The sequence below is a fragment of the Solea solea genome, chromosome 13, assembly GCF_958295425.1.
Source record: "Solea solea chromosome 13, fSolSol10.1, whole genome shotgun sequence".
NCBI classification, from domain to species: Eukaryota; Metazoa; Chordata; class Actinopteri; order Pleuronectiformes; family Soleidae; genus Solea; species Solea solea.
Genome location: NC_081146.1, coordinates 5,838,489 through 5,861,864, shown reverse-complemented (window position 1 = coordinate 5,861,864; position 23,376 = coordinate 5,838,489). Strand labels below are relative to the sequence as shown.

Here is a 23,376-nt window from a genome sequence, read left to right as displayed (position 1 = left end):
ATACTTGGGCTGTGATTGTTTTCCAATTATTTTTTTTAAATAAACAGTGAATGGTGCAGATTCTGCATGAGGGTAAAAGTGAAGAGGTACCAGACTACCTTCAGACCTACTGGTCTGCAGCTCTGTGTGGTTTTTCCACATGTTGCTGCAACTCTCACGAACCTTTCTTACGAAATCTGTGGATGATTCCTTCGGTTACGTAAACTCACACAAGCTGATTATATCTGCCGAGCACAGAGTGGCTGTGTGCATGTGTGTACCTTGTATTCCTTATGTAATGGGGACCTAAATCTGTTTACACAGTCACATTATGGAGACTTGTCTTCCATTATAAGGACAAAAATCATTACTAAATCTTAAGGCGAAGACATGTTTTAAGGTTAGGCTGAAGGTCAGGGTTAGGTTAAAGTCAAGGTAAGGATTAGGCCAGTACTAATTATGGTTAAAGTTTGACTGAGTCTCCAGGAAATGAATGCAAGTCAATGCAAAGTTTTCTGAAGTCATGGAAACCAGTGTGTGTGTGTGTGTGTGTTTGTGTGTGTTTGAGTGTGTGTCTGGTCAGCAAAAGTCAACATGTAGCTGGTGAAGGGAGTATCAAAAATCTACACAGATGTGGGACCAAGCTAACTTACAAGAGAAATTACAAGAGAAAAATCATCTCCCCTCAGCTTCTGCTGGTCTGTGTAACGTATATGAAGGTTCATTTCTGTTGGGTTGAGTTTCATAATATAATAATATGGATTGTTCATTCCAACAAACACACTTTTGGTGTTTTAATTATGAGTATTATAGCTGCAAATATTGTATTGTATTGTCTTGTCCAATTATATTGTTTATTTCCAATAATTGTAATTACTGTGATCCATGTGATAAAGCTGCAGTTCAGTGAACGCATTAGAATGTGTGACAGAGGAGATGAGTTGTCAAAGGTGGAAGAACAACTATTCTTTTTTCCCTTTACTTAATTAACTGTGGCCGAGCTTTAGAATTGTAAGCATGCAAACCATGCTGAGTGCAGGCTCAGCTGTGTGTGATGTCACAGACCTGGCATTCTTAGAGGCATCTGGTCGTAGTATCTTCACTGCTACCAGAAGAGGGCGACCTTTTCTCACATTGAAGGGAAACTCCAAGTTAGGAAGGTCCTGAGGATTCTCAATTTCACACAGGTGCACCTTAAATTGCAAAAAATACAGACATTGTTAAAGCAAAATCATCTGAAAACCCTTTCTCTCTCTTTCTCTCCTTCTCACACACACACACACAGAACCTTTATTCAGGTCATTTTCTCACCTCCCCAAACTGTCCCTCTCCCAGTTTCTCCTTGAAGACGAGACACTGGCGCGACAGCTCTGGCAGCGGGGCGGCGTCCGCCCCTGGGCTCGAAGAGGCCAAAGCAGGCACCGCGTAGGTGTTGTTACCACTGACACCCTGCAGGCTCACGATGTCTGCCTCAGCATAGTGGGGGACGCTGGGAGGCAGTGGGGGAGACACAGGGGGAGACAGGGAAGGGTAAGGAGGGGAGCCGGGGTAGGGAGGAGGCTCCTCCTGAGTTGGGGGGAAACCCTTCTCCATGTCCAGATCCAAACCGCAGGCTGCAATGAGGAGCGAGAGACAGACAGACAGACAGACAGACAGACAGGGTGGATGAAAGGCAGAGATTACTTTGCGTTAAGAAGAACTGTGTGATTGAAAACAGATTGAGAGAATCTGTGAGGGAAAGAATCAGATATTACATATTATTCAGACAACTTGTTATGAAGGGATAGTTTGGATTTGGGAAATTTCACTGAATTTCAAGAGAATCTTGAGGGAGGCAATTAAATAATAAAAAGTAACTGCTACTATAAGTGCAGTGGAATCAGAGTCAGAAAATAAAGTGTGAGTGAAATGTCACTCCAGGTTCCACACTTCACTGCACTGGAAACTGTGGACGAGAGGGAGAGTGAGTGGACTGATGAGGAAACCACAACATTCCTTGACTTACTGCAAATATTACTACAATAATGGACTAAGTATCAACAGCTGCTGTTGCTCTTCATTTACGTCACCAAGTTGCGCCTTCTTCTCCTTGTGGTGACCAGGATGTTACATTTTGAAGATCTCAGTAAACTAACTAACATTGTCTTTACTGCGATAAGATAACTGGATTTTCAAAATATGACCTTAATGTGCTCTACATTTTAATAGAAAACTGGTTACACAATAAAGAGGAAGTAGACAACAAACCTGTACGACATGATCACATTTTGAAAATGATAGCTTTCAAAACTTAACAGAAGATTATGATATAGAGCTCCTCTGACCTAATTCATCATACTAGTCAGTTTAGTGTAACATCTCAGGATGTTTAAGACGTGGTCATATGACTGTACACACTTTGAGTTTGTCTACAGTTCAGTTTGAATAGTTTATTAAGAGATTTGACAGAAACGTTCATGAATGTCTTTATCATACAGTCAGACTGTACTCTACAGGATATTCAACCTTGAGCTTATCTTAAATTGATGTGTGGATGTCGACAGCAGGTAGAAGCCACTCTTGATAAAATCAGCAACAAATAAGACTCCATACTGTAACATGATGGATGACTACAGCCTCTTAAATCAAATCCTCTGGGCTATTGTTTTTATTTTTAAAACCATATTACAATCTACCATTGTTTGTAGTTTTATTTTAAACACAGTGCATGACTAACAATTGAGCCCTGATAAATATGTCACAGGACTGGGACTAAGCTGCTCTAGACCAGCTTTGTTAAAATAATAATAGGATTTTCATCTCTTTCCACTAATTGCACACACAACCACAGTGTTAGTGTGTAAAACTGTTGACAACAAGTGTCCAGCAGGTGAAACAGGAACACGTAACTTACACCTGCTTTACTTTGTTTATCTCCATTGTACACGTGTTAACACACTTAACCTGAGCTGCTAACAACTGAGGGAGATCAGCTTGCCATTCCATTTTTCATGTATTTGGTCATAAAGTATTCCAAATAATTCAAATGATGGTGGTGTTGAAGGAAAAGTCATGAGATTATAAACATCTTCAGAGAAACAACCATCGGTTGATTCTAAATCGATGCTGACATATTTCACTGGATGAATGAAAACGTTGGCCTGACGGTGGTGCTAGATTTTAAGAAATCTGTAGGATTCCTCCTCTGGGCCCTGAAACGTCTGCACATAATCAGTTGTTGAGATTTCCGTCTACAGTAAAGTGGTTTACCGAACAACACACACTGCAATCAACAGTCCCACAAAAACAAGCATGGTTGACCAGCAGCGTCTAGGAGTTTTTCATTCACCAGGTTTGTGTGTTTGAAAATTCCCCAAAACACAAAACTATCCCTTCATACAAAGCATGAGTCATTGTAAGTGGTGAGTGAATGAGTGACTAGGTATGTGAGTAACAGAAGGAATGGTGAGGGCCACATGCAAAATAGTGGTTTGTTTCTAGAGTAGACTACAAGGGTAATTAAGATGCTCCTGCTCTGGATAGATTAAGTAGGTGGGTGGTGAGGAAGGTCCCCCTCTCAGACTGAGCTAGTCCTAATCCAAGGTGTCTTACCCTGGGGCACATTGAGGATCTTTTCCTGAGCCTGAGTGCTGCTGGGGACTGCTTTTCTGTGATCTGACAGGAGCAGGTGATAGGCTGGGTTGTTTAACAGCAAGGCTGGGAGGGCACACACACACACATTAACACACGCAAAGACACACACATGACAAGGTCGTACCATGATATGGATCATAGGCGTGATACAGAGTGGCACAAAACAGAAAACACACACACACACACACAACAAAACAATGTTAGCATGTCCATTAAAACACATGAAGAGGGGCGGGGGGGGGGGGGGGGGGGGGGGCATGGACACATGGAACAGGCAAAGTTAACATCACTCAGGCTGCAACCAAACACAACATGAACCAGAGGATGAAATAATGTTTCTGTTACTCATGTTATTTCAAACTCAAACAGGCGCCCAATAAAGACACATGCAGACCTCCTGTGGTTAGAATACATGTGAAAGAATGTCTTTTCTCTGGTTACTCCTCCTCCTCCTCCCTTTTTCTTCCCCTCTCTCAGAACAATAGCTCTTTTGTGCCCCCTCTGAGCTGAGCATCCCCTTCTTCGCAGGGTGGTTTTATTTACTTTTGTGTGATGAAATACCAATGTTTTCCTGATTATGAATGCCACGTTTTTTTTGCTCCCCCTGGTTTGCTGTTTCCTCTCTTCAGATGAGATTACTTATTGATAGATCAACTGACGCTGCAAAGGCACAGATATGACGCAATCTGCACAAACCACATATAAATACATTTGTCAAACTCTGAATTTGATACATATGGATTGTGTCATATTTGTGTTTCATTCCAGGTCTGCATGCCGACACATATTCATATTTAAAAACTAAATGTGGTTTCTTTGGCCACAAACACTGAACTGTAATAGAACAATGGACTAGGATTGAAAAATGTGGGTAAAATATCTATTAATGATTTAAAACACACTGAAATATGATTAGCACATAAAATACCATAACATGACTACTATGTACTTTCTAAATACTTGTGGTTTCAAAATTTATATTCCACCAGGATTAATTGTTCACCTGCCAAATGGACCCTACGGGTATCAAACATAACAATAACTACATGTGATGTGCTGTCACATGTATGTTAATGACGTACCTGTGCTGTCTCTGTGATCCCGCGGCCGTAGCAGTGCGCTGGGTTCCTGGTACTCTCCTTCTCCCTCTCTCTCATGGTCACGGTCACGGTCCTCGGGGAAAGTGTGAATCCTCTGGTAGCGACTGGAGTAGCTGTGCGTATTGTTAATGACTACGTTGTCCGATGGCACTGACAGGTGGACGCGTAGCTCATCACTGGACAGACTCCCCTGTGCCTGAGTTGGCAGAGGATTCATTTCAGTGCAGGTAAAACATAACTGCAACTTTTATACCTTTTAAACCTCTAAAGCAGATGGTGATCAAACAGGAGAAACAGAGTCTAATCCTTGAAGAGGTAGAAGTGAACGTGAAGTGATTACTGCATCACACCCAGATGGAGATAGAGTGGAACTCTGCCAAAAGACTGGCAGCAATTAGCTCACGATCAATCATTTTAACTTGGTTAAAGGAACAGTTCAACCTAACCACAGCAGGAGACATTTATCCTGTAGAAAGAAGTGAATGAATATTTTTTTTCTTTAGTGACTTGTAAAGCATTTGCTTTCAGTGTAACTGAATCATAAGAATCATTAGAATCAGTTCATTAAAAATATTAGTTCAGTACTTCCTGCATGAACACCAGACTCCTTTGTGTAAATATTGAGATTTTAGTAATTTCCTTGCTGAATGTTGGAGATTAACGCACATTTTCATGATGTTTATGTCTTTTTAACTGATCTACAGTTCGGCATTGCTCGGTTTGATTCTTGTATCGGACGTCATGCTCATGATTCTTTCAGTGACGACACTCTCTGACCAATCAGTGGCCAGCAGTCTATCGACGTCACATTTGGACTCGGCTCAGCTCCCTTGGTACAGGTAACAGATGCTATCCCTAATGGAAATGCAATATAAACCAGTTAAGTCGAGCCGAGCCGAGCCGAGTCAAGGCATGCTAGAACTGTATAGTGGAAAAGCAGCACTCGTTTTTTCCAGGTTCGCTGGCTTCCTCCCGCAGTACAAAAATATGCACGGGCTAATTGGACACTCTAAATTGCTCGTAGGTGTTTTTTATTTGAGTGGCAACAGAAGTATCGAAGATACATGATTTTCCAAACATGGCTAATAAAATCAAGACCACCTGACCGAATATTACTTGAGGGAGAAACAACCTTTTAAGGCGACACCAGCCACTTACGTCCAGTTTAAACTTGATTACCAATTAGGCATATGAGAATAATCATAACTTCATAATCATAACTACAGAATTTTCAACTTTGCCATTTACTATTATCCTGTTCAGGTTCATTCACCATAATCAACTTATTGTGAGCGTCTTTTGTGCTGCTGCCTGATAAAATCGTGTATCGTCCCATTCCTTTCACCGGTCTGCATCTGTTTGGCTCACCTTGCCCAGGATCTTTTTCCAGTACTGTCTCCACAGAATGACAGCGATCACAGCGAGCAGCAGTAGGATGATGCCGACCAAGCAGCCAATCAGAATGGCTGTATTACTGCTGTCATCTTTGGCGACTGGAAGGCCTGGCCTGGGAGTCACAGCTGCAAATTCTGACCCTGCAGGAGGAAAATACAGGAATGAAATGTTTTTATGTGCTTGATTCCAAGAAATCTGCAGGTATTCATCAGCCTGATGTAACGTGCATGAAACATTGTGCAACAGTCTCTGTATGTGGGTATGAGTTCACCCTTTCATTGCAGCCACACAAACACCAGCATAAATCCATCAGCTTTAATAGACTGACGGCGATTGTGTCTGTGTGAGTATTCATCCAGTATGACCGCTCATGTTCTCAGAGGCGACTGCATGAGAACCAAATGTAATCAATGTTTTGCTTCACAGCACTCGAGTCAACTTTTTATCCAGGTCATCTTGCTGTTGTTTTTTATTCATCTGAGGTTTAAGTTGGACATGTTATCCAAACGAGAGATGACAGAGTCAAAACCAGTTTACAGAATAATAAGTGGGGGAAATAGTTGAGAGGAAGAGGCAAACAAAAACCAGACACAAATATGATACATGGTGCTTTTATGTCCATGTATACATGTACACACTCACACACCGGAGAAACAGAAAACAGAAAACAACCCATCCCCCACATCTGCCCCTCTGTCAGTTTAACACCATGCTGATGCAGGTAATAAATACACCCAAACAAAGTCGTCCAACCACAGTCAGTACCAAAGACAAAGCAGCATACGCGCCACAGAAAACCATTTCCAGCTTTTTAAAAAGCCTCTCATCATTCAGCTGTGGGGAACACAGAAGAAATTTCCCTTGGAAAAAAAGACATGCTGTTTGTGAGACCACAGGAAACCAAACTGTTATTGTACATGAACATAATGTGCTGTAGTTGTGTTAACATTTTTCCTATAGCTCGACCATATATCTCCAAACCCATGGGACGGAGCCCAGTGCCAAAGCCCTGCCCCTGTAATCCCCCCTCCATTATACTTCATACTCCACTGAGCAGTGGGACAGTTTTAAGATGCTGGAGGAGGGCCAGAGTGGACGGAGCGACTTCCCCTCCCTCAGTTTATCTTATCCGTTTCTGTTCTGTTTTCCAACTCTCTCTCTCTCACCTGACAGTGTCCAGTTACCAGTAGTGTCCGTCATGAAGGTGTTGTTGGTGGGGGGTTCTGGAGGAGCGAGGGATGGACAAAGGAGGAATGCGTGAGAAGCGGTAAAGACTCAGAAGAGAGTGAGGTGGAGAGGAAATCAGGGATAGCAGAGTTCTGGCTTTATTCTTATTTTTGATCCATTCTAATGAATAAAAGCCAAAAGATTATATTTAAAAAAAAAAAAAAAAAGTAAGAAGTATAAAAAGTATAAAAAAAAATTATGGAATTTGTGAGATAAACATCTGGCATTGGCTTAGATTTAGCAAATGTTGGCTTGAAGCCACAGGATTTGAGAGCTTGTGATGACGAGGGAGGCCAGTCAGACGTGGGCCTCCTTTGGCACTGCCTGCCTTTGGCTCTGCTTTAGAAACATGGCTTGGACACACTGCCAACATGCTCAAACTCATCAAAAACTGGGAAGGGAAGGAGATGAGCACAGTGACAAGAGGTGACTGTGAGAGAGAGAGAGAGAGAGAGAGAGACAGTGAGAGAGAGAGAGAGACAGTGAGAGAGAAATAAGGGACTTGAGAGGCAGCAGAGACCCGTACGTAGAGGGGTAGATGAAACAGCGAGGCTGGTCATGAATGAGAATAGGTGAGAAATAATGCTCACTGGATGGACAGAGAAATGATAGAGAAAGACCATGAGATGTATGGATGAAGAGCAGGACTCACCAGAAGGGTCCGCAGTGGTGTTTGAGGAGGTGAAGCTCAATGTGGGCGAGAGGGAGGTGTGGTTAACAGGAGGAGAAGAGGAACCGATGGTAGGAATCTTGGGAGGATTAGGAGGAAATGAATCAGGCTCTTTCACATCCTCCTCAAACGGCTCTGGATAAGGATAAAAAGAGAAAGAATGAGGGGCGTACTTCAATAAAAAGGAACTTTTTTTACATGCTGTTTCTTTACAGGGGGATACACATGGCACAACACATCATCTAGCCGTCCACAGCTGTTGGGAAACACCAATTGTGGTCACAGCTGGTTGCTTCAAACCCTATTCATTTCAGGAAGCTCCATTACGTTTTTATTTGACAGCTTATAAAGTGGAGTAGCTGTTGCTGTATTTTACTTCTACACTCATATCAACAATGTTTTGGTTATTTAAATAATGAGTTGGTGTGGCTCTGCTCAAAGGACGCTCTGGGAATTCACACAGTTTGACAAAGAGTCACTGTGGCAAGTTTCATATATGACTGAATGTGAGTGAGCTCTGGGCAGTATTAGTATTAAGACCAGGACCACAAAACCTCACAAGTGCACAGATACAATTGTTATCACATGTCTCAGATAACTCCAGTAAATAGACCACAGCTGGGTCAACTCATTGCACTTACCTGAGGACTGTGTGATTACTGTGCACTTTGTGGATTGTTATCTCGCTACAACTGACAGTGTATCTGAGTACAGAGGACAGTTTAATTAGACAGCAGTCTCAGCTGGAGAGCAACAGAGGACTTATCTACTTCACTTCCAATCAGACAGACAGAATCTTTGCGGGAGATATCAAAACCCAATTACTATTTGCTGCATGGATGTGTTTCCGCCTTTAAACATCTATACAGTCATAGCAGCAGACGGAGGAAAAAAACAAGCATTTTTCCAGTAAACACATTCTGTTTCTCATTCTGATACATTTTGAAACATAATTAGCAGGTTAGAAAGAATAACTAAGATGACACGTTGGTAAAAATGTGTCCTCTTGTTTTTCAAAAGACTCTTTTGAAAGTAAAATAGCCCATTACAACTGTGTTGAATCCTGACAGTGATAAAGTTGTTCAGTATAAAAAAAACGCTGATAAATCAAATCAATTACGGTCTGGAATGGGTCACATTACATCTGAGGAAAAAGCTAACTCATATATTTTAGAGTTTCACTTCACTTGACTTTCACTTCAAGCATTTTAAGAATGCTGATGTGTCTTAAACCTTAAACCTACAGTATAAAAATCAAAGCACACTGCCTGCTGGAGCTACGGAAACACATTTTTAACATTATGGCAGATGGGGGAGGGGACGTGAACGCAGTTTCCTACCAGAGAGGAAGGATATCTCACTGATGAGCAGCCAGCGGTCAGCAAAGTAGAATTTGCAGCGGAGAATCTGAGCCGGGCGGCCACCAAGTGGAAGAGTGATGGGTCGTGAGGAGGGGTCCTTCAAATCCTCCAGGGGCACAGGCAGCATGAGGCTGGGAGAGGCCCAGGGCTGCAGGAGGCCAGGCTTGAAAAGACACTCTACCTTACTGAAGACTCGGACGCCCTGGGTGTGGCGGTTGTTACTGTGCACCTGAAGGAAGAAGATTAAGTATGTGAGGCCAGATATGTAAAAAGACCGATAAAGGATAGGAGATTAGAAAAGCCAACTTAAATAGTTCAACCTGTGCAAACATCTGGAAAACTACAGGAAAAATCTGGACTTAAATCATTCATTATTCATGGGGAAGAAGAAGAAGAGATTCAATGAACACACAAAATTAAAAGAAAAACACATTCCCATCGTCTTCACACTATAATTGCTTTGGCACAACCTGAGCCGAGCGGCAGCACAAATGAACAAATTTAGAACACCAGAGGGAAGAGAAAGGATGGGAGAAAAGAAAGCGTATGACAGAAGACCGATGGAGGTAGTAGAAGATGTATATCTGTCCTGTTTTTAAAAGCAGGCAGAGGCCAAAGTGAGGGGAATCCATAAAAGCTGATTTAATATATGAGGCGTCATTGTTGCTGTAGGGAGGAAGAGGGGCAAGAGGAGAGGAGACAGAGGAAGATGGAAAGTGCTTAAAAGAGCGAGTGATGGGTCTAAATTATAGATCGGAGGAATAGGTAATTAAGTAAGAGATAGCTTTTTTTTGGTGCAAGGTTCGCGATTAACCTAATATTCATTATAATCTAATCCAGCCCCAGAAACGCCAGAAAAGGTCCTCAAGAGATCATAAAAAAAATTACACACACACTTCCCTAGCCCTTTATTCGCATCACAACTAAATGTCTAACCATTAACCTGACCATAACATGGAGCTAATTCATAATCTAACACCAAGTCTTAACATTGAAAAAGCCCTTTTAAGGTGTTACGTCAAAATGTTTCCACTTTATAAAGAATTTCTATGGTTTATACATTTTTTGGTCCTCAAGAAGACAGAGAAGTACACACACACACACACAGAGTCAGGAAGAGCAGCTGCACCTGATGCTGAGTTAGAGTGTAACGGATTCTTTCTAGAAAGGGACAAAATGGACCGTGTTATTGTTGGTGGTGGGGACTAATCAAAGTCAACAGAAGCAAGGTAATACACTACTCCTTCAGGGAATACAGCTTCAATGACCTTCACAAAGTTTATCTTGGACGCACCACATTGCATTCATTATATTTCACTTGTTTCCACATAAATCCAACCTACATTTTTGGATTCCCTCTGATCTTTTCATTTATCTTCCACATTTCTGCATAACTTACCAAAGGACAGATGTGGATCTTCATAAATGCAGATCACAGTGTGTCCCAAGTCTGTCTTATAAACGTCCTGCAGGAAGTGCAGGTTATGGCTGACAAACGGTCAAAGAGCACATTTCCCTGAGGGAAAACGATTAGATGCAGGTTAAGAAACTCCTGACCTGCAAAGACAAGTCGAGTCGGAGTGGGGTTCAGGTTCCCACTCTTTATTTTTTTGACCTGTGTGTGAGACATATCCGCTCTGCCGAGCGAGAATAACGGTGCAAGTCTGCTGAGGTCAGTGTGGGAAAGCCACTGGGGAAAAGGCAGGAAAAACAGGATAAGCCTTGGAACAACACTTGGAATACCGCAGGGAAAGATTTTTAAAGGTAACTGAGAAACACTGGAATAATAACGAATAGGTGAAGAAAAACAAACACTCAGAAAGACCATAGAGAATTGTCGCTTTGTAACAATCGTGCTGCTAAGTATGTACATGCAACGAGTGAATCCCACCCAAACCCAAATTCCAACCCATGTCAGACGAGACAACACAGTTATAACTCAAACTGGGTTGCTTCATACTATTATCTCCCCCATCGCTACATAAACTAACCCCAAAAGCCACAAAGAGGCACAAACAGACTGATGCAACTCAGAGGCAGCCAGAGAGCTGAACACAGATGCATTGTCCCATCATAAACAATGGCACATTAAAACTAATTAAATGACTGCAAAGCTATTCAAAGTTGGTCTAGTTTTATACTCTGCTGCGTTACAAGATTTTCTGAGGGTCCAAAATATGAAGGATATTAAAGTACTTCATCAACTCAAGTGTTCAAAACACCGGGGAATAACATGCGTATGAGAACTCATTAAAGAAAACATCCATATAATTAATTTAGTGCAATAATTAAATACTATCAGTTTCAGTGTTGGTACATCATGATGTGTCAAAATATGTTCTGTAGTATGAAAACAAGAGTCTCACATTCCTGCACAGCGACACACAAAAGGCCCTGGGTTAACATAAGTTCTGTCATGAGATGAAACAAAGTGAATGTGGAGTAAACTTGTACACTCTGTAGATTTAGCAGAACCTCCTGCCTTAAACCAACATTTTAGAAAGAGGTTTTCCCTAAAAACACAGAGAGGGAACCAGAGAACAACGATGACACCTTTGATTCAGAGCCAGCCAACGCTGTCTGAGATTCTAGTGGGATAACAATGACCTGCATCACATTCACCACCACCTACCTGCATGGTGTGGAAGACACGTGGTTTCTCAAAGTGGAACTCAATGTCCACGCTGCCTTGCCCAAGAGCTTCCCTGCTCCAGCCCAGGTAGTCGTACCCAGGCCAGACTCTCAGCTCCTTGGTTTGTATGAAGTCATCTCCTCCCAGGACACCATCACACAGCTGACCCAGGCCTCCAAACTGCACCCTGCACACACACACACACACACACACATCATGCTGATGTAATGCTGCACGCTAAGGACATTAATTAAGCAGCAGGCAAAGAGGAAAAATAAGCATAGCTTTTCCTCTTCTTCTTCTCTTTCACTTACTAATACAAACCTCCCTGCATACAAAGCAACACAACAGGATTAGCTAATAGCTCCCTTCACTCCTTGGCCCCCTGTGTCTCTCTATCACACACACACACACACACACACATCTGCTACAAATACATCTGGATTACATCTAAAGTCTTAGCTCACCTGCTAGCAAAACATTTCAGCCCCATTAACCGCACAACGCGCCTCACACCACTCCCCACAGTTCCTAGTTCACTCTCCTTTGCTCGCTGCCAAAACATTACAGGCAGGAAACTCGCCTCCAATCCCAGAGCGACTAATGAAAACAATGTCATTCCCATTCGATTAGGCGGACACCAGAAGAAAAAAAAAGTGTGATGCAAATAATTTTTTGACTGAAGCACATTGTTGCACTGCTTGTTAATCTTAATTATGATCATATTTGCCAAAGCCACGGCTGCAGTGTCTGTACATGTCCAAGAAAAACGTGGAGCAGTTTATGCACATTTGTGCAAGTGAAATGCATGACTCATACAAAAATGTTTGAAAATGACAATCAGGACTAGAGCAGCTGAATGTCTTACCCTTGCTCAGTGCTCCCATCATAGGTGGAGTCATTTAGGAAAACAGGCATGCCAGGCAGGTGCATGACGTGACCCACTGGAGCTGTGTAATCCTTCAACCCATCTGTGGGACAGAAGCAGGAAGAAATATTCAGTATTAGTCAAGTCACTGCTGACACAAAACATGTGAAAACACAAGAACAAGCAGAGTCTGAAACACCTTTAATTTGTGATGCTTCTCATTTTGTTTATGAGCAGCTAGAGTCAGACTCAGCCAACATTCAAAAGTGATCACTGCTGAAGGGGAAAAAGGCTACAGCTGCCTTTTAAGTAGTAAAACAAACATAGACGTCTGTCGATCCGGCCTGAGCAGCCAGAGACACCATTAGGCAGTGAAACTTAAGCCTCTACACACCTAAATCACACCTAATCAGCCCAGTCTCTGAGAGCAGAGGTGACGTCAGCAACACAGATTACAGTCCACCATTCTCCTTCCCATAATAAACAATTCGTCACATAGGATTAGCAGTGTGTGTGCTGTAAGCTGTAGTTGCACGTGAAGTGAGTGTCTCTGAATGCGGTTACCCACTCAGACATGCGTCTCGTGTACCTGTATGAGGGTGCATGAGAGTCCGGCTGGGCCATATCAAATGTAAAACAATAAACACAGGAAAGAACAGTGCGCCGCAACAGGATCTAATGCGGGACGAGACCAGAGGCTGAGACTAGTGCATAAAACTTGACATGCTGTAGATTCCACATAATCTCTGGCATGTGGATACACTGAGGTGCACTGCCTCACTTTCCCTCAGAATCCACATCAGAGCATATTTTAGAGATGGTCTTCCCTAAAGACACAAACCACAAACTGGGGCTTTTAGCCTTGGTGACAGCTCTGATTTACAGGCAGCCCAATGCTGTCTGAGGGAGGAGAGGAGGTGAGCAAGTCATAAATACTCAGTTAGTCAGAGTTGTGCTTCGGGAAACAGGGAGACCAATGCCATTTATCACAGTGTGGCTTCTTTTATCCCAGCAAACCCCACTGAGACTATAAATTTGATGCAATTGCTCAAATTGATGCAAGGGATGTATGGCAAAAAACTCGTAATCGTAATCATTACCATGGAACAAACCCCTTCTTTCCAGTCTCATATATGGGAGTAAATCTAGAACGATCACAAACTTCACCAAGTGAAATGTGAACAGAGGAACAGAAGCATACTTACCATCCCAAACACAACCATAGAGCTCCACTCGAAGGCAAACACTCATAACCCGGTCAGCCAGCGGATAGAAGCGCACCATGCGGGCCACAATGGGAGGGCCGAGGTCTTTCAGCACAATATCATAGGTGTTCTCATTGCCTGACACCACCTAGAGCAGAGAAGTACAAATATTTAACCATACACTCCATCACTATTCTCCCCTGTCATTTATTATAACAGAATTTGAAGACACATTCTGATTAAATCTTAAATCAACAAACTCACTGGACCTTTAAGGGGTAAATAAGGACTGAAGTTGGAGTGAGAGCAGCCTTTATTCAAATTTCTGAATATTTACAATGTTCTCAAAAAATAACTCCCTCTCCTGCTCAAGGGATTGAGGGTTACAATCCCAGGCTACGGTGTAGTGGTACAGTGCAGAGCTGAAACACTATCTGCACAAGGTTAAGGCTTTTATTACACAAAAGGCTGCTGCTGTTACATCAACAGAAATGCTGCTTAACAGTGTTTAACTGGAGCAATCCCAAACTAAATAAATAAAAGCAATAACAACTCATTCAGATGAATAATGTAATCATTTGCAGTTAATGTTATATTTTTACCCAAGAGCCACAGTCTCTAAAACTGTTTCCTATCAGTAATAGAGACTGTATTTTTTGTTATTATGTATAATTATTTAATAGTGTTCAAAGCATCACGTCGTATTTACACAGGGGGAACAACTTGGCTTAGACTCTGCAGTCAATTATTTAAAAAGAAAAAAACCTACTTCATGGCTCCAGCGGTCCTTCCAGGTGATCCATTTCACTCCATCTCGAGAGTAGCGGAGCCGATAACTGCGAGCAAACTCCTGGCCATGCCCGTCGGCATGACGACCCTGAGTACCAACCAGAGCCAGGAAGTGGAGTTTGTGCAGATCAACCTACAGGAAGCAGATGATACTTCATGAGAACACACACAGACAGTGTTGTTCTGTCAAAAGGTCCAGATTAAACAAGCTGCAATGTATTATTATTATTATTATTATTATAATAATAAATGAGTGACCTGTACCCCGCCTTTTGCCCTATGTCAGCTGAGATTGGCACAGTTTCCCCCCGTGATCCTCATGTGGAGGATAAAGCGACAGAAGATGGATGGATGGACAGCAATATTTATGGTTGTATGCACATAATTATCAAGCTTTACTGGAGCTGCTGTCAGTAAAATCGGTGTTAAATATCTCTATATTCTGACAGCTACTGTATCTCTGTCTCAACACTCAGCAACTAAATCTGGGGAAAACTTTTTAATTGCTGTATTATACAACACAGAGCTCAGGAAATCAGGAGCCAGAAGTGCAAATAAGGGCGATCCTCTGTGCTCATGAGGTTAGACTGTTGGTCAGTGAATATGTGCCTCTTTCAAAACACGGGAACATGAGTTGATGTAGGGAGAAAGGTGATGCCAACAGTGTGATTAGACAGGAAGTTACCTTATTACATCGCTCACAGCAGTTTTGTCCAGTGTGTTAGAATTAGTGACATCTAATGGTGAGACTAACAGAACTCTTATACCCTCCTCTCCCTATACCAAGTACATCAGAGAACTATGATAGCCTGGTTGCATGGTAAGTTTCTGCTTCAAAACACAAGATGGTAGTGGTAAGTGGCTAAGAGTCTCATCTGCTGGGCTGCAGTTCAATAATAATAATAACAATAAATTATAATATATGGGAATAAAGTGAACGTCTGACCTGAAGGTATTCTGATGCACTGGGGTAAACGGCTCCTGCCGGACACCACGCTCCATCACCCTCTCCTTTACTCAACCTGAGAGAAACAGAACAGTCAAATGAGAAAAATAACATTAAAAAAAAGAGAAAGAAATACAACTGAGTTTACTAAATCCCATTTCCATTCCTGAATATTCAATCACAGAAATACAAATGCAGCCACAAAAGACTGAGGGCAGGAAACCCCACAGTGCATCATGCAAAGGTAAAAAATAGAAGTCAATACAGACAGTCTGACTCCCGTCTATCATTATGTATATTAAATTTCACAGATATTAACATATAAATGGGACAATGTTGGCTGAATGAGGAAAAAAGCACTTGGCTGCAGTTAAAGACACAGTAGGTAATAGAGAGAGAGTGATACTTCAGATGGAAAACACAGAGGACACATTAAGCTCGTGAATAAAGAGAAAAAGAGGAAGAAAGAAGGAGAGGAAAAAATAGCGAGCTCTTCCAAATTCACAACGAGAGCTGGTGAAGGACGTCAGGATCTGTACACGCTGCTCCACTGGGCGGCCACGACCACACACATGCACGGCTAAAACACGTTCACTCAGCTGTGAACCTTTTTCAATCCAGCCTGAGAAGAAAAGTACATACTACCACCACACAGTGGCCACATGAAGACCACAGTCTTGGCTGTGTATGTGTTGGATCGGCCCATTCAAGGAGCTTTGGAACAGATGCCAGGCCACAACCATGCTCTGACCACTGTGAGGCTTCTCTGAAAATGAAAGCTGCTGCTCTGACCGCCAAAACAAATCGCTACATCAACTCGGACCCACCGACAGTGGCACTGGTATTTCAATAAATTCTGTTCATCGCTTGATGGGTGAGATCACCCTCCGGAAACTGCCGCAACCACGGGATGATATCAACACATCAGCACTAACTGTGACGGAGGGCGGTGGCAGAGAAAGAAGAAGACGAGGGAGAGAAGAGGAATGTGCCTGAGCAGAGTTCAGTCCAATGTGCACCAGCCAGCAGGATTAACATTACAGCACGCTGCTCTGCCAAGCACCTCATTCTCTCCTATTTCTCTGTCTGTGCTTCGCTTCACCACCAAATACCAGCCAACAATTCATTCCTCTACCCTTGTTCTCAGTTTTCTCATTCCCTCCATCTTTTCCCCCGCTCCTTCGCACCACCATGCTGCCAGCAGGCTGAGATTTCACTGTCCCAGAGCACGAACTGCCATGAAAACAAAAACGACCTGCTCTTTATTCAACTCCTGACTTTTAACACAGCACCCGCCCTCAAACCCCGTTTCCAAAAGGATTTTTCTCCAACTGTCAATGCACCACAGCAGTGATCCACCTCTCTGTTTTTTTTAATGTCCACTGTTTTCTCTCTCTCCGTCCCAGAGTCTCCCTGATGTATCTTTAAAAGAGCGAGGGAAAATAATCACTTCCACATGGACAGACACTGAGCCAAGAGAGTGACCCAGCCAAACAGACCCATGGAGTAAAATGAGCATAATATACACACACACACACACACACTCTCCTGTGATTCTAACCTTGCTGCCAGTCAGACAGACAAAGCAGTAACACAATTACCATCATCTTCTTTCATAAACTAATAGACACCTGACAAACAATTTTAAAAGGATGCCAACAAAAAAAAAGGGCTGGTCGACAAACGCATCAGTCCACACTGTGACGTATGTGAACACTTTCAATGCTCCAGGCTTTTATTTCTCTATGAAGTGAAAACCAATTATGTCTGCATTCATTTATGTCAGTCATGTTGTTATTGTGTGTGTGTGTGTGTGTGTGTGTGTGCAGTCTGCACAATATCTCAACACAACAAACCAATGACTGCCACAATAAAATAAATATTTATTTTTGGGTAAAATAAATGTGGACATCTATTACTTTATGGTCTGGCCAGGTTTGGACTAATATTTTGAACCTGTAACCTGGACAAAGTGTAAGCTGGGCCAGCCTGACCACATGTACAGTATATGGTGTAGGACCATAAACATATTTATTGTGTATGTGTTGTACCCTGCCAGAAACCAAGCAGTAGCCATGGTAACAGTGGCATGACAGGGACAGGGTTACACAAAAAAAACAAACACATTATACATGAAGAACATTAGAGTTCGGGTTCAGACAGAAAAAAGCCGGTTGGCTTCAGGTCGGACTCTTTAAGTACTCTGATAGATTTGTGGGAGGATGAACCAGAAAGTGGCCCCATCAGTTTTCTTATTTAGACGTGCACTTCAGGATGTGTGAGCACACTGTGACATCACAGGTAGCTATGGTTACAGGTGCAGATACTGATTGTAAACAGTGAATCACTGTTCTACTTTTCTGGGATGTGTTATATAAAATAACTGAACATTTACTCAGCATGTGCTCTTTCATGGGGTCTGCCACGAGATTCAATTGGTTGCAATATGCAATTTCATCCATAGATACCACAAACTCCTCGACCGACACCGGTCCTTTTAGTGCTTCGATTAGGTCGTATGGTAAAGCTCTATCACATTTTGAATACATTGCACAGTAAAGACTGAGCTGAAACCGACTACGAGAAAATGCTACTTGATAGCACCGGTGAACACAATCTCATTACTTTACATGCACACGCATGACCCACCTTCCATGTTTGGCCTCAGTGGAGTCTGACCAGGCACTAGAGGCAGTGATGTCAGAGTCTGGAATGGTGCCATCCTCCATCCCCAGGGCGTAGCGACACTGAGCTGCAGGGGAAGAGTTAGAGGGGGAAAGAGAGACTGGATTCAGGCATGAGCAACTTTCTCATTCATATAAAGTACATGTCAGAGTGAAACATTTCCATTATAATGTCAGCAGTCATCCCTGGCCATGTCATCTTTGTCAAACCTTCCAGACGCCATGCTTCATAACCCGACACTAAGACACTAAGAGGAGGGAGAAAAAAATATACTTAACTGTTCATTAAATTCTCCCTTTTTTTAACAGAATCTCTCAGGAATCATTTGCACTAAAAGGTTCATGTTGAATGAAATGGCAGTGTTTTGCATCACTGATTCCAGTATATCGTCTTTGTCCCATCAGAGATGACATTAAACAGTCATTAAAACCCATATGCATGTCAGAGTGCATGCTCACATTTTATATGGAAAACCTGTCAGACACTATGCTCAGTCTCCTCTGAGGTTACACCATTCTTGGTTTTTTTTTGTCTATTTTTCTTTCCAACAAGCTCTGCGTCACACATAAGCAACTTCCTAAGCACTCCAATAATCCTTCATTGCCCCTGTTCTGGTTACCACAGCCACGGGATTAGCAGGAGGGGAACAAAAGAAATGAAGGGCAAATTCAGCAACACAACATGTTTGAGATATCTGCACTGACTCTGCTCCAGCAACAGCGCTATCAAGTGATCCAGATAACATGGTCCCAGGCCGGAATTACCCAATGACCCAGGTATCTGCTTCGCAGTCAGTCAGGAGAGGGAGGAGGTGGAGGACGGGAGGCGACAGGCTGAGGGAGGGTTTGGGGAGTGATAAAGTGGAAAGGGGTTCTGACAGTGATATGGACGCGAGGGCTGAGGGTGTGAGAAAGAGGCGGGGGTGAGTGGGGGTCTAACTCAGTTTCTGTCATTGAGTCAGCACACAGGAATGTCGGGCTGCATGACAAACCCTAAAAACCCCAACGGGTGCAGCAGACAAACACACACACACACACAATTCACACATAGATACAGTTAATCCTCGCCCTGTGGACAGGTGCTCATTTCATTACATCATTATTATCATCATCATCATCATCATCGCCATCACACTTCACCAGTCAACACCATGCCATTTGCAATACTTTTACCTCCCTACCTCCCTCCCACTGTCCTCTGCTTTCACCTTCTCCTTCTGTCATTTTTCATAAAACTTTATCCCACACACTAAACCTTTCTGCACTCAATGTCAAACTTGATTCAAGAAGACAAAAGGTGTGGCTGTCTTTCCAGAGTTTGATCATACATCTCAAACTGTGTGACATTGATCTAGTGTAACAGAAAGTCCATAAAGAGGCGGGTCAGTCAACAGACAATTATCATTGGCTACAACCGAAAATGATTGATTATCTTTCTTTTTCTGATAAAACACTTCAAATATCTCAAAATATTTCGCACAATCACAAATTCCTAGATGACATCTTCAAATCACTTGTGTCACCTGCCAATCAATCCTTAAACATTCAGCTTACAATCATTGAATAAAGGGAAAATCCTCTAATTCAAGAAGTTGATAGAAGAAACGCTTTGACGCTTTAGTTTAAACAAGAGTCTGTAAATGTGCTAATGACTGGATGTGGCACAGCAGGAGGAATGCTAACCTCAGCCTGCTAACAAGCTAACAATAACAATGCTAGCATGCTAATGTTTGGCTGGTGTTTATCCCTGTACTTACATACAGTGAGCTAGTTTTTTTAATATGTGAATATTCTTGTTTCTTTGCTTCATATAACAAAGAAAATTTGAGAACATCATTATTTCCAGGTTTGAAAAACACTGATTAACACTGACTTTTATAGACCAAATGTTAATCAACAGATGAATCGAATATCAAAATAATCATAAGTTGCAGCTCTAGTGCTAGAACTTGTAACATAAGAAATGATCACAATCTATCCTGACTAACTAAGATTTGACTGCAATAAGTTTAGTATCAAACCATTGAACAGTCAACTAATAGATACATTTATCAGCTGTTGATTCACCTCCAAATCAGATCTTTGTCACAAAACACATTTACTGGTCCCAGTTTGTCTTTTTGCCATTTCTTTTCCCTGATCTTCATAACAGAAAATTGAATATATTTGAGTTTTGTTTTGACCAAAACAAACATTTTCACCGCCTCTCAAGCCGGATTTACAGACCGCGGAATCAGCATGTAATTAAAACAGCAGGCAATAGTTTTCTCTCGTTTACAGTCTCGCTGCTGCAGTGAGAAGGTTGATGTCTGCTTACACCTACTTGGCTCACATTCACTAAACCCATGCGCTCCCTTCCCTGACATTTTGACTGACACTTTCATGAGCTGCCTGTGCATTAGCGGTCTTGACGAGCCAGGGAGGGAGGGACCTCGTTCTCCTATTACACATGACTGGCTGGCAGACGGGGACAGGACACAGGATAGCCTGTTGATAGTGGATGGAGAATGAGCCTTACTGATCTGAGAATGTGAGGGGAATGTTGAAGAGTGGAACAGATAGTTGCTGTGGAGGAAAGATGAATAATGCAACCATGTTTGAGTAGGTGGGAATAAAAAAAAACAACAACAACCTTGAAATGTGTCAAGCTGTTTCAAACGTGGAAGTTTTAAGGGGATAGGAAAACAAACAATGTATCAATCACAATCTAGTTTTTGTTGCATGCTTGTATTTGAAATCCTACCTGGGTTAAAATGCCACTCGTGTTCCTCTGAAGATGACACCAGCACGACTAGGACTGTGACCACAGTGACGGGAAAGAGCCGCAGGGAAGGCAAGGCCATGACAGCAGCAACACACCTGGTTACCTGTCCGGAGACACACCGGTGGCCACAGGCATACCTGTTGCAGAAAGAAAGAAAGATATTTAGGTCTGGATGTTATTTAGGATTATTGTCTGTCTGCTGAAACTGCATGAGAAACTAAACAGTTTAGGCTGAGGTGTTGAGCTCGCAAAAAAAACACAATTTCCATCAGCTCCTCTTCCCATAGCATGTCTTACACTCATTTGTTTTTTCATCATTTTTATGCTGAGCTCAGGACTGAGTCAGACTCCAGAGGAACAAGCACAAAGTTGTATTACAAAGGCCACTTTTACACCCCAATTTGTTTTTCTCTCTGGCAGCAGAATGCTGTGATACAATACTTTACTGCCTTCACAGAGGATACAAGCTGTTTGTTAACTGAAGACAGTGTAAATAATTAGCCGACCACATTAATGTGTCCACGTGATTTCACCTTATCTGTGCATTACAATATGTCTATCAACTGTTTTCTCTAAAATATTGATGTCAAACCCTTGATAGGACAGAGTATAGTGGGAGCACCCACTTGATGATGCTTACTTGGAATAAATAAATAAATAAATAAAAAACTGCTGGATTTGGGGAAATGAAACCCAGTGGGTATAAGAGAACAGATTTTGATTTAATGGAGACACAAACACAATATGCCAGTATAGCACAAGTACAAACACTTGCTTGTACAGCCATTAGTGTTTATTTTTTTGTTACCAATCTTTTAATGAAGTGTTGATTAAACTTAATGATCAGTGTACTACATAGTTGGGAGGCTATATCATTGCAGGAGGTAATACGTAACAAAGTAATTACTCATTTGATGTTATGAGTAATCTTAAGTGTGAGGTCTGCAATTAGAGTACTAAGTTATTTAGTTACATTTTCAAAAATGTAATCCATTATTGCTTTTTACCAATTATTAATGTACTTTTTTACTTAAGAGAAGAAAATATGTTTCTGTTTCTCATTGTGTTTGACAGCAGACAGGCAGTCCTGTCTGTGTGCTGCAGCTTTGTCAAAAGCGTTTGCTGAATATCACAGTAAAATGCAAGTTGTAAGTAGAGTCCATTGACTGAGAGGAACCAAGTCACCAGCAGTGGTGAGGCCCGAGGAGGAGAACGATGATGATGACGATGGCACTGGCACCAGCATTCTTCATCTCAGAGTAAACAACTAACTTTTAACCAAGCTATACATTTATGAGAGATAAAGAATGGAAATAAGGTTGTATGTCTCTGTCAAGTTCTAGGAAATACGGTCAAGGGTTCTTTTTCGTTCCATGTTCACTTTCAGATATAAAATGTCCACACTTTGGTATTTTATCCTTCTAAACATTTGTTTTAAAAGGTGTCACAATGCCATGTGGTTTACTGAAGAAAGACAAGAGAAACGTGATATGTGAGCCAGGTCACACCGGTCTTGACCTTCAAGCTTTGACCATCGTCGAGTCCAAGTGGATTTGTGTACCATTATGTACTGAAATCGTCCTCAAATATTGCCCAGTACATTTATAAAAATGGAATTGAGCACAAAATCTAAGCAGTTTATCTTTTAGTTTAAGTGACATGTGTGCCAAATATGAAGAGTTCCTTGATCTTGTGTTCATAAGAATAGTTTTGACAGGTGGCTGGACAGACGGAAAAGGGAAATATAATAACTCTGGCACAGATGTCACCAACACAGCAGCATAAAAATAAGCACATTTTCACTTCCATCATTTGCGCATACTTTACTTTTTAAACGTGATTGGGGCAGACTGCCAATGCTGGAGCAAGAGAAAGGAAAGAAACCTCATGAAAAGTGGAAGTCTGAAGTGGGAGTGACAGCTGGGCCAGGCCAGGCTTCCCAGTAGACCCTCTGTGTTTCGGCTTCATCTCTGACTAGACTGGGACAGGCCGACAGCTGACACACAGCTGTAGTGACAGAAGATCGGGGGGGGGGGGGGGTCGTCTTCCAGAGAGGTGGGGAGGGAGAATGTAAGGAAACAGAGTGAATACTCGAGTTGAGTTAGCTCAGGGACACCAGGGCG

At 42.2% G+C, this 23,376-nt stretch overlaps 1 protein-coding gene across 1 annotated transcript in view; it reads right to left on the bottom strand.

The window, feature by feature from the left end:
- ddr1 (discoidin domain receptor tyrosine kinase 1) overlaps positions 1-23,376 on the bottom strand; it is a 40,584-nt gene that overhangs the window by 4,613 nt on the left and 12,595 nt on the right. The window contains exons 2-16 of the mRNA XM_058647445.1: positions 21,233-21,390; positions 18,455-18,557; positions 15,806-15,881; positions 14,840-14,992; positions 14,071-14,218; positions 12,866-12,968; positions 11,998-12,184; positions 9,345-9,594; positions 7,987-8,139; positions 7,274-7,330; positions 6,081-6,247; positions 4,695-4,908; positions 3,571-3,675; positions 1,291-1,592; positions 1,045-1,172 (exon numbers count right to left, since the gene is read on the bottom strand). Of these exons, the coding sequence (XP_058503428.1) occupies positions 1,045-1,172; positions 1,291-1,592; positions 3,571-3,675; positions 4,695-4,908; positions 6,081-6,247; positions 7,274-7,330; positions 7,987-8,139; positions 9,345-9,594; positions 11,998-12,184; positions 12,866-12,968; positions 14,071-14,218; positions 14,840-14,992; positions 15,806-15,881; positions 18,455-18,557; positions 21,233-21,332 (2,246 nt within the window). The 5' untranslated portion in view covers positions 21,333-21,390. The remainder of the gene's footprint in view (positions 1-1,044; positions 1,173-1,290; positions 1,593-3,570; positions 3,676-4,694; positions 4,909-6,080; positions 6,248-7,273; positions 7,331-7,986; positions 8,140-9,344; positions 9,595-11,997; positions 12,185-12,865; positions 12,969-14,070; positions 14,219-14,839; positions 14,993-15,805; positions 15,882-18,454; positions 18,558-21,232; positions 21,391-23,376) is intronic.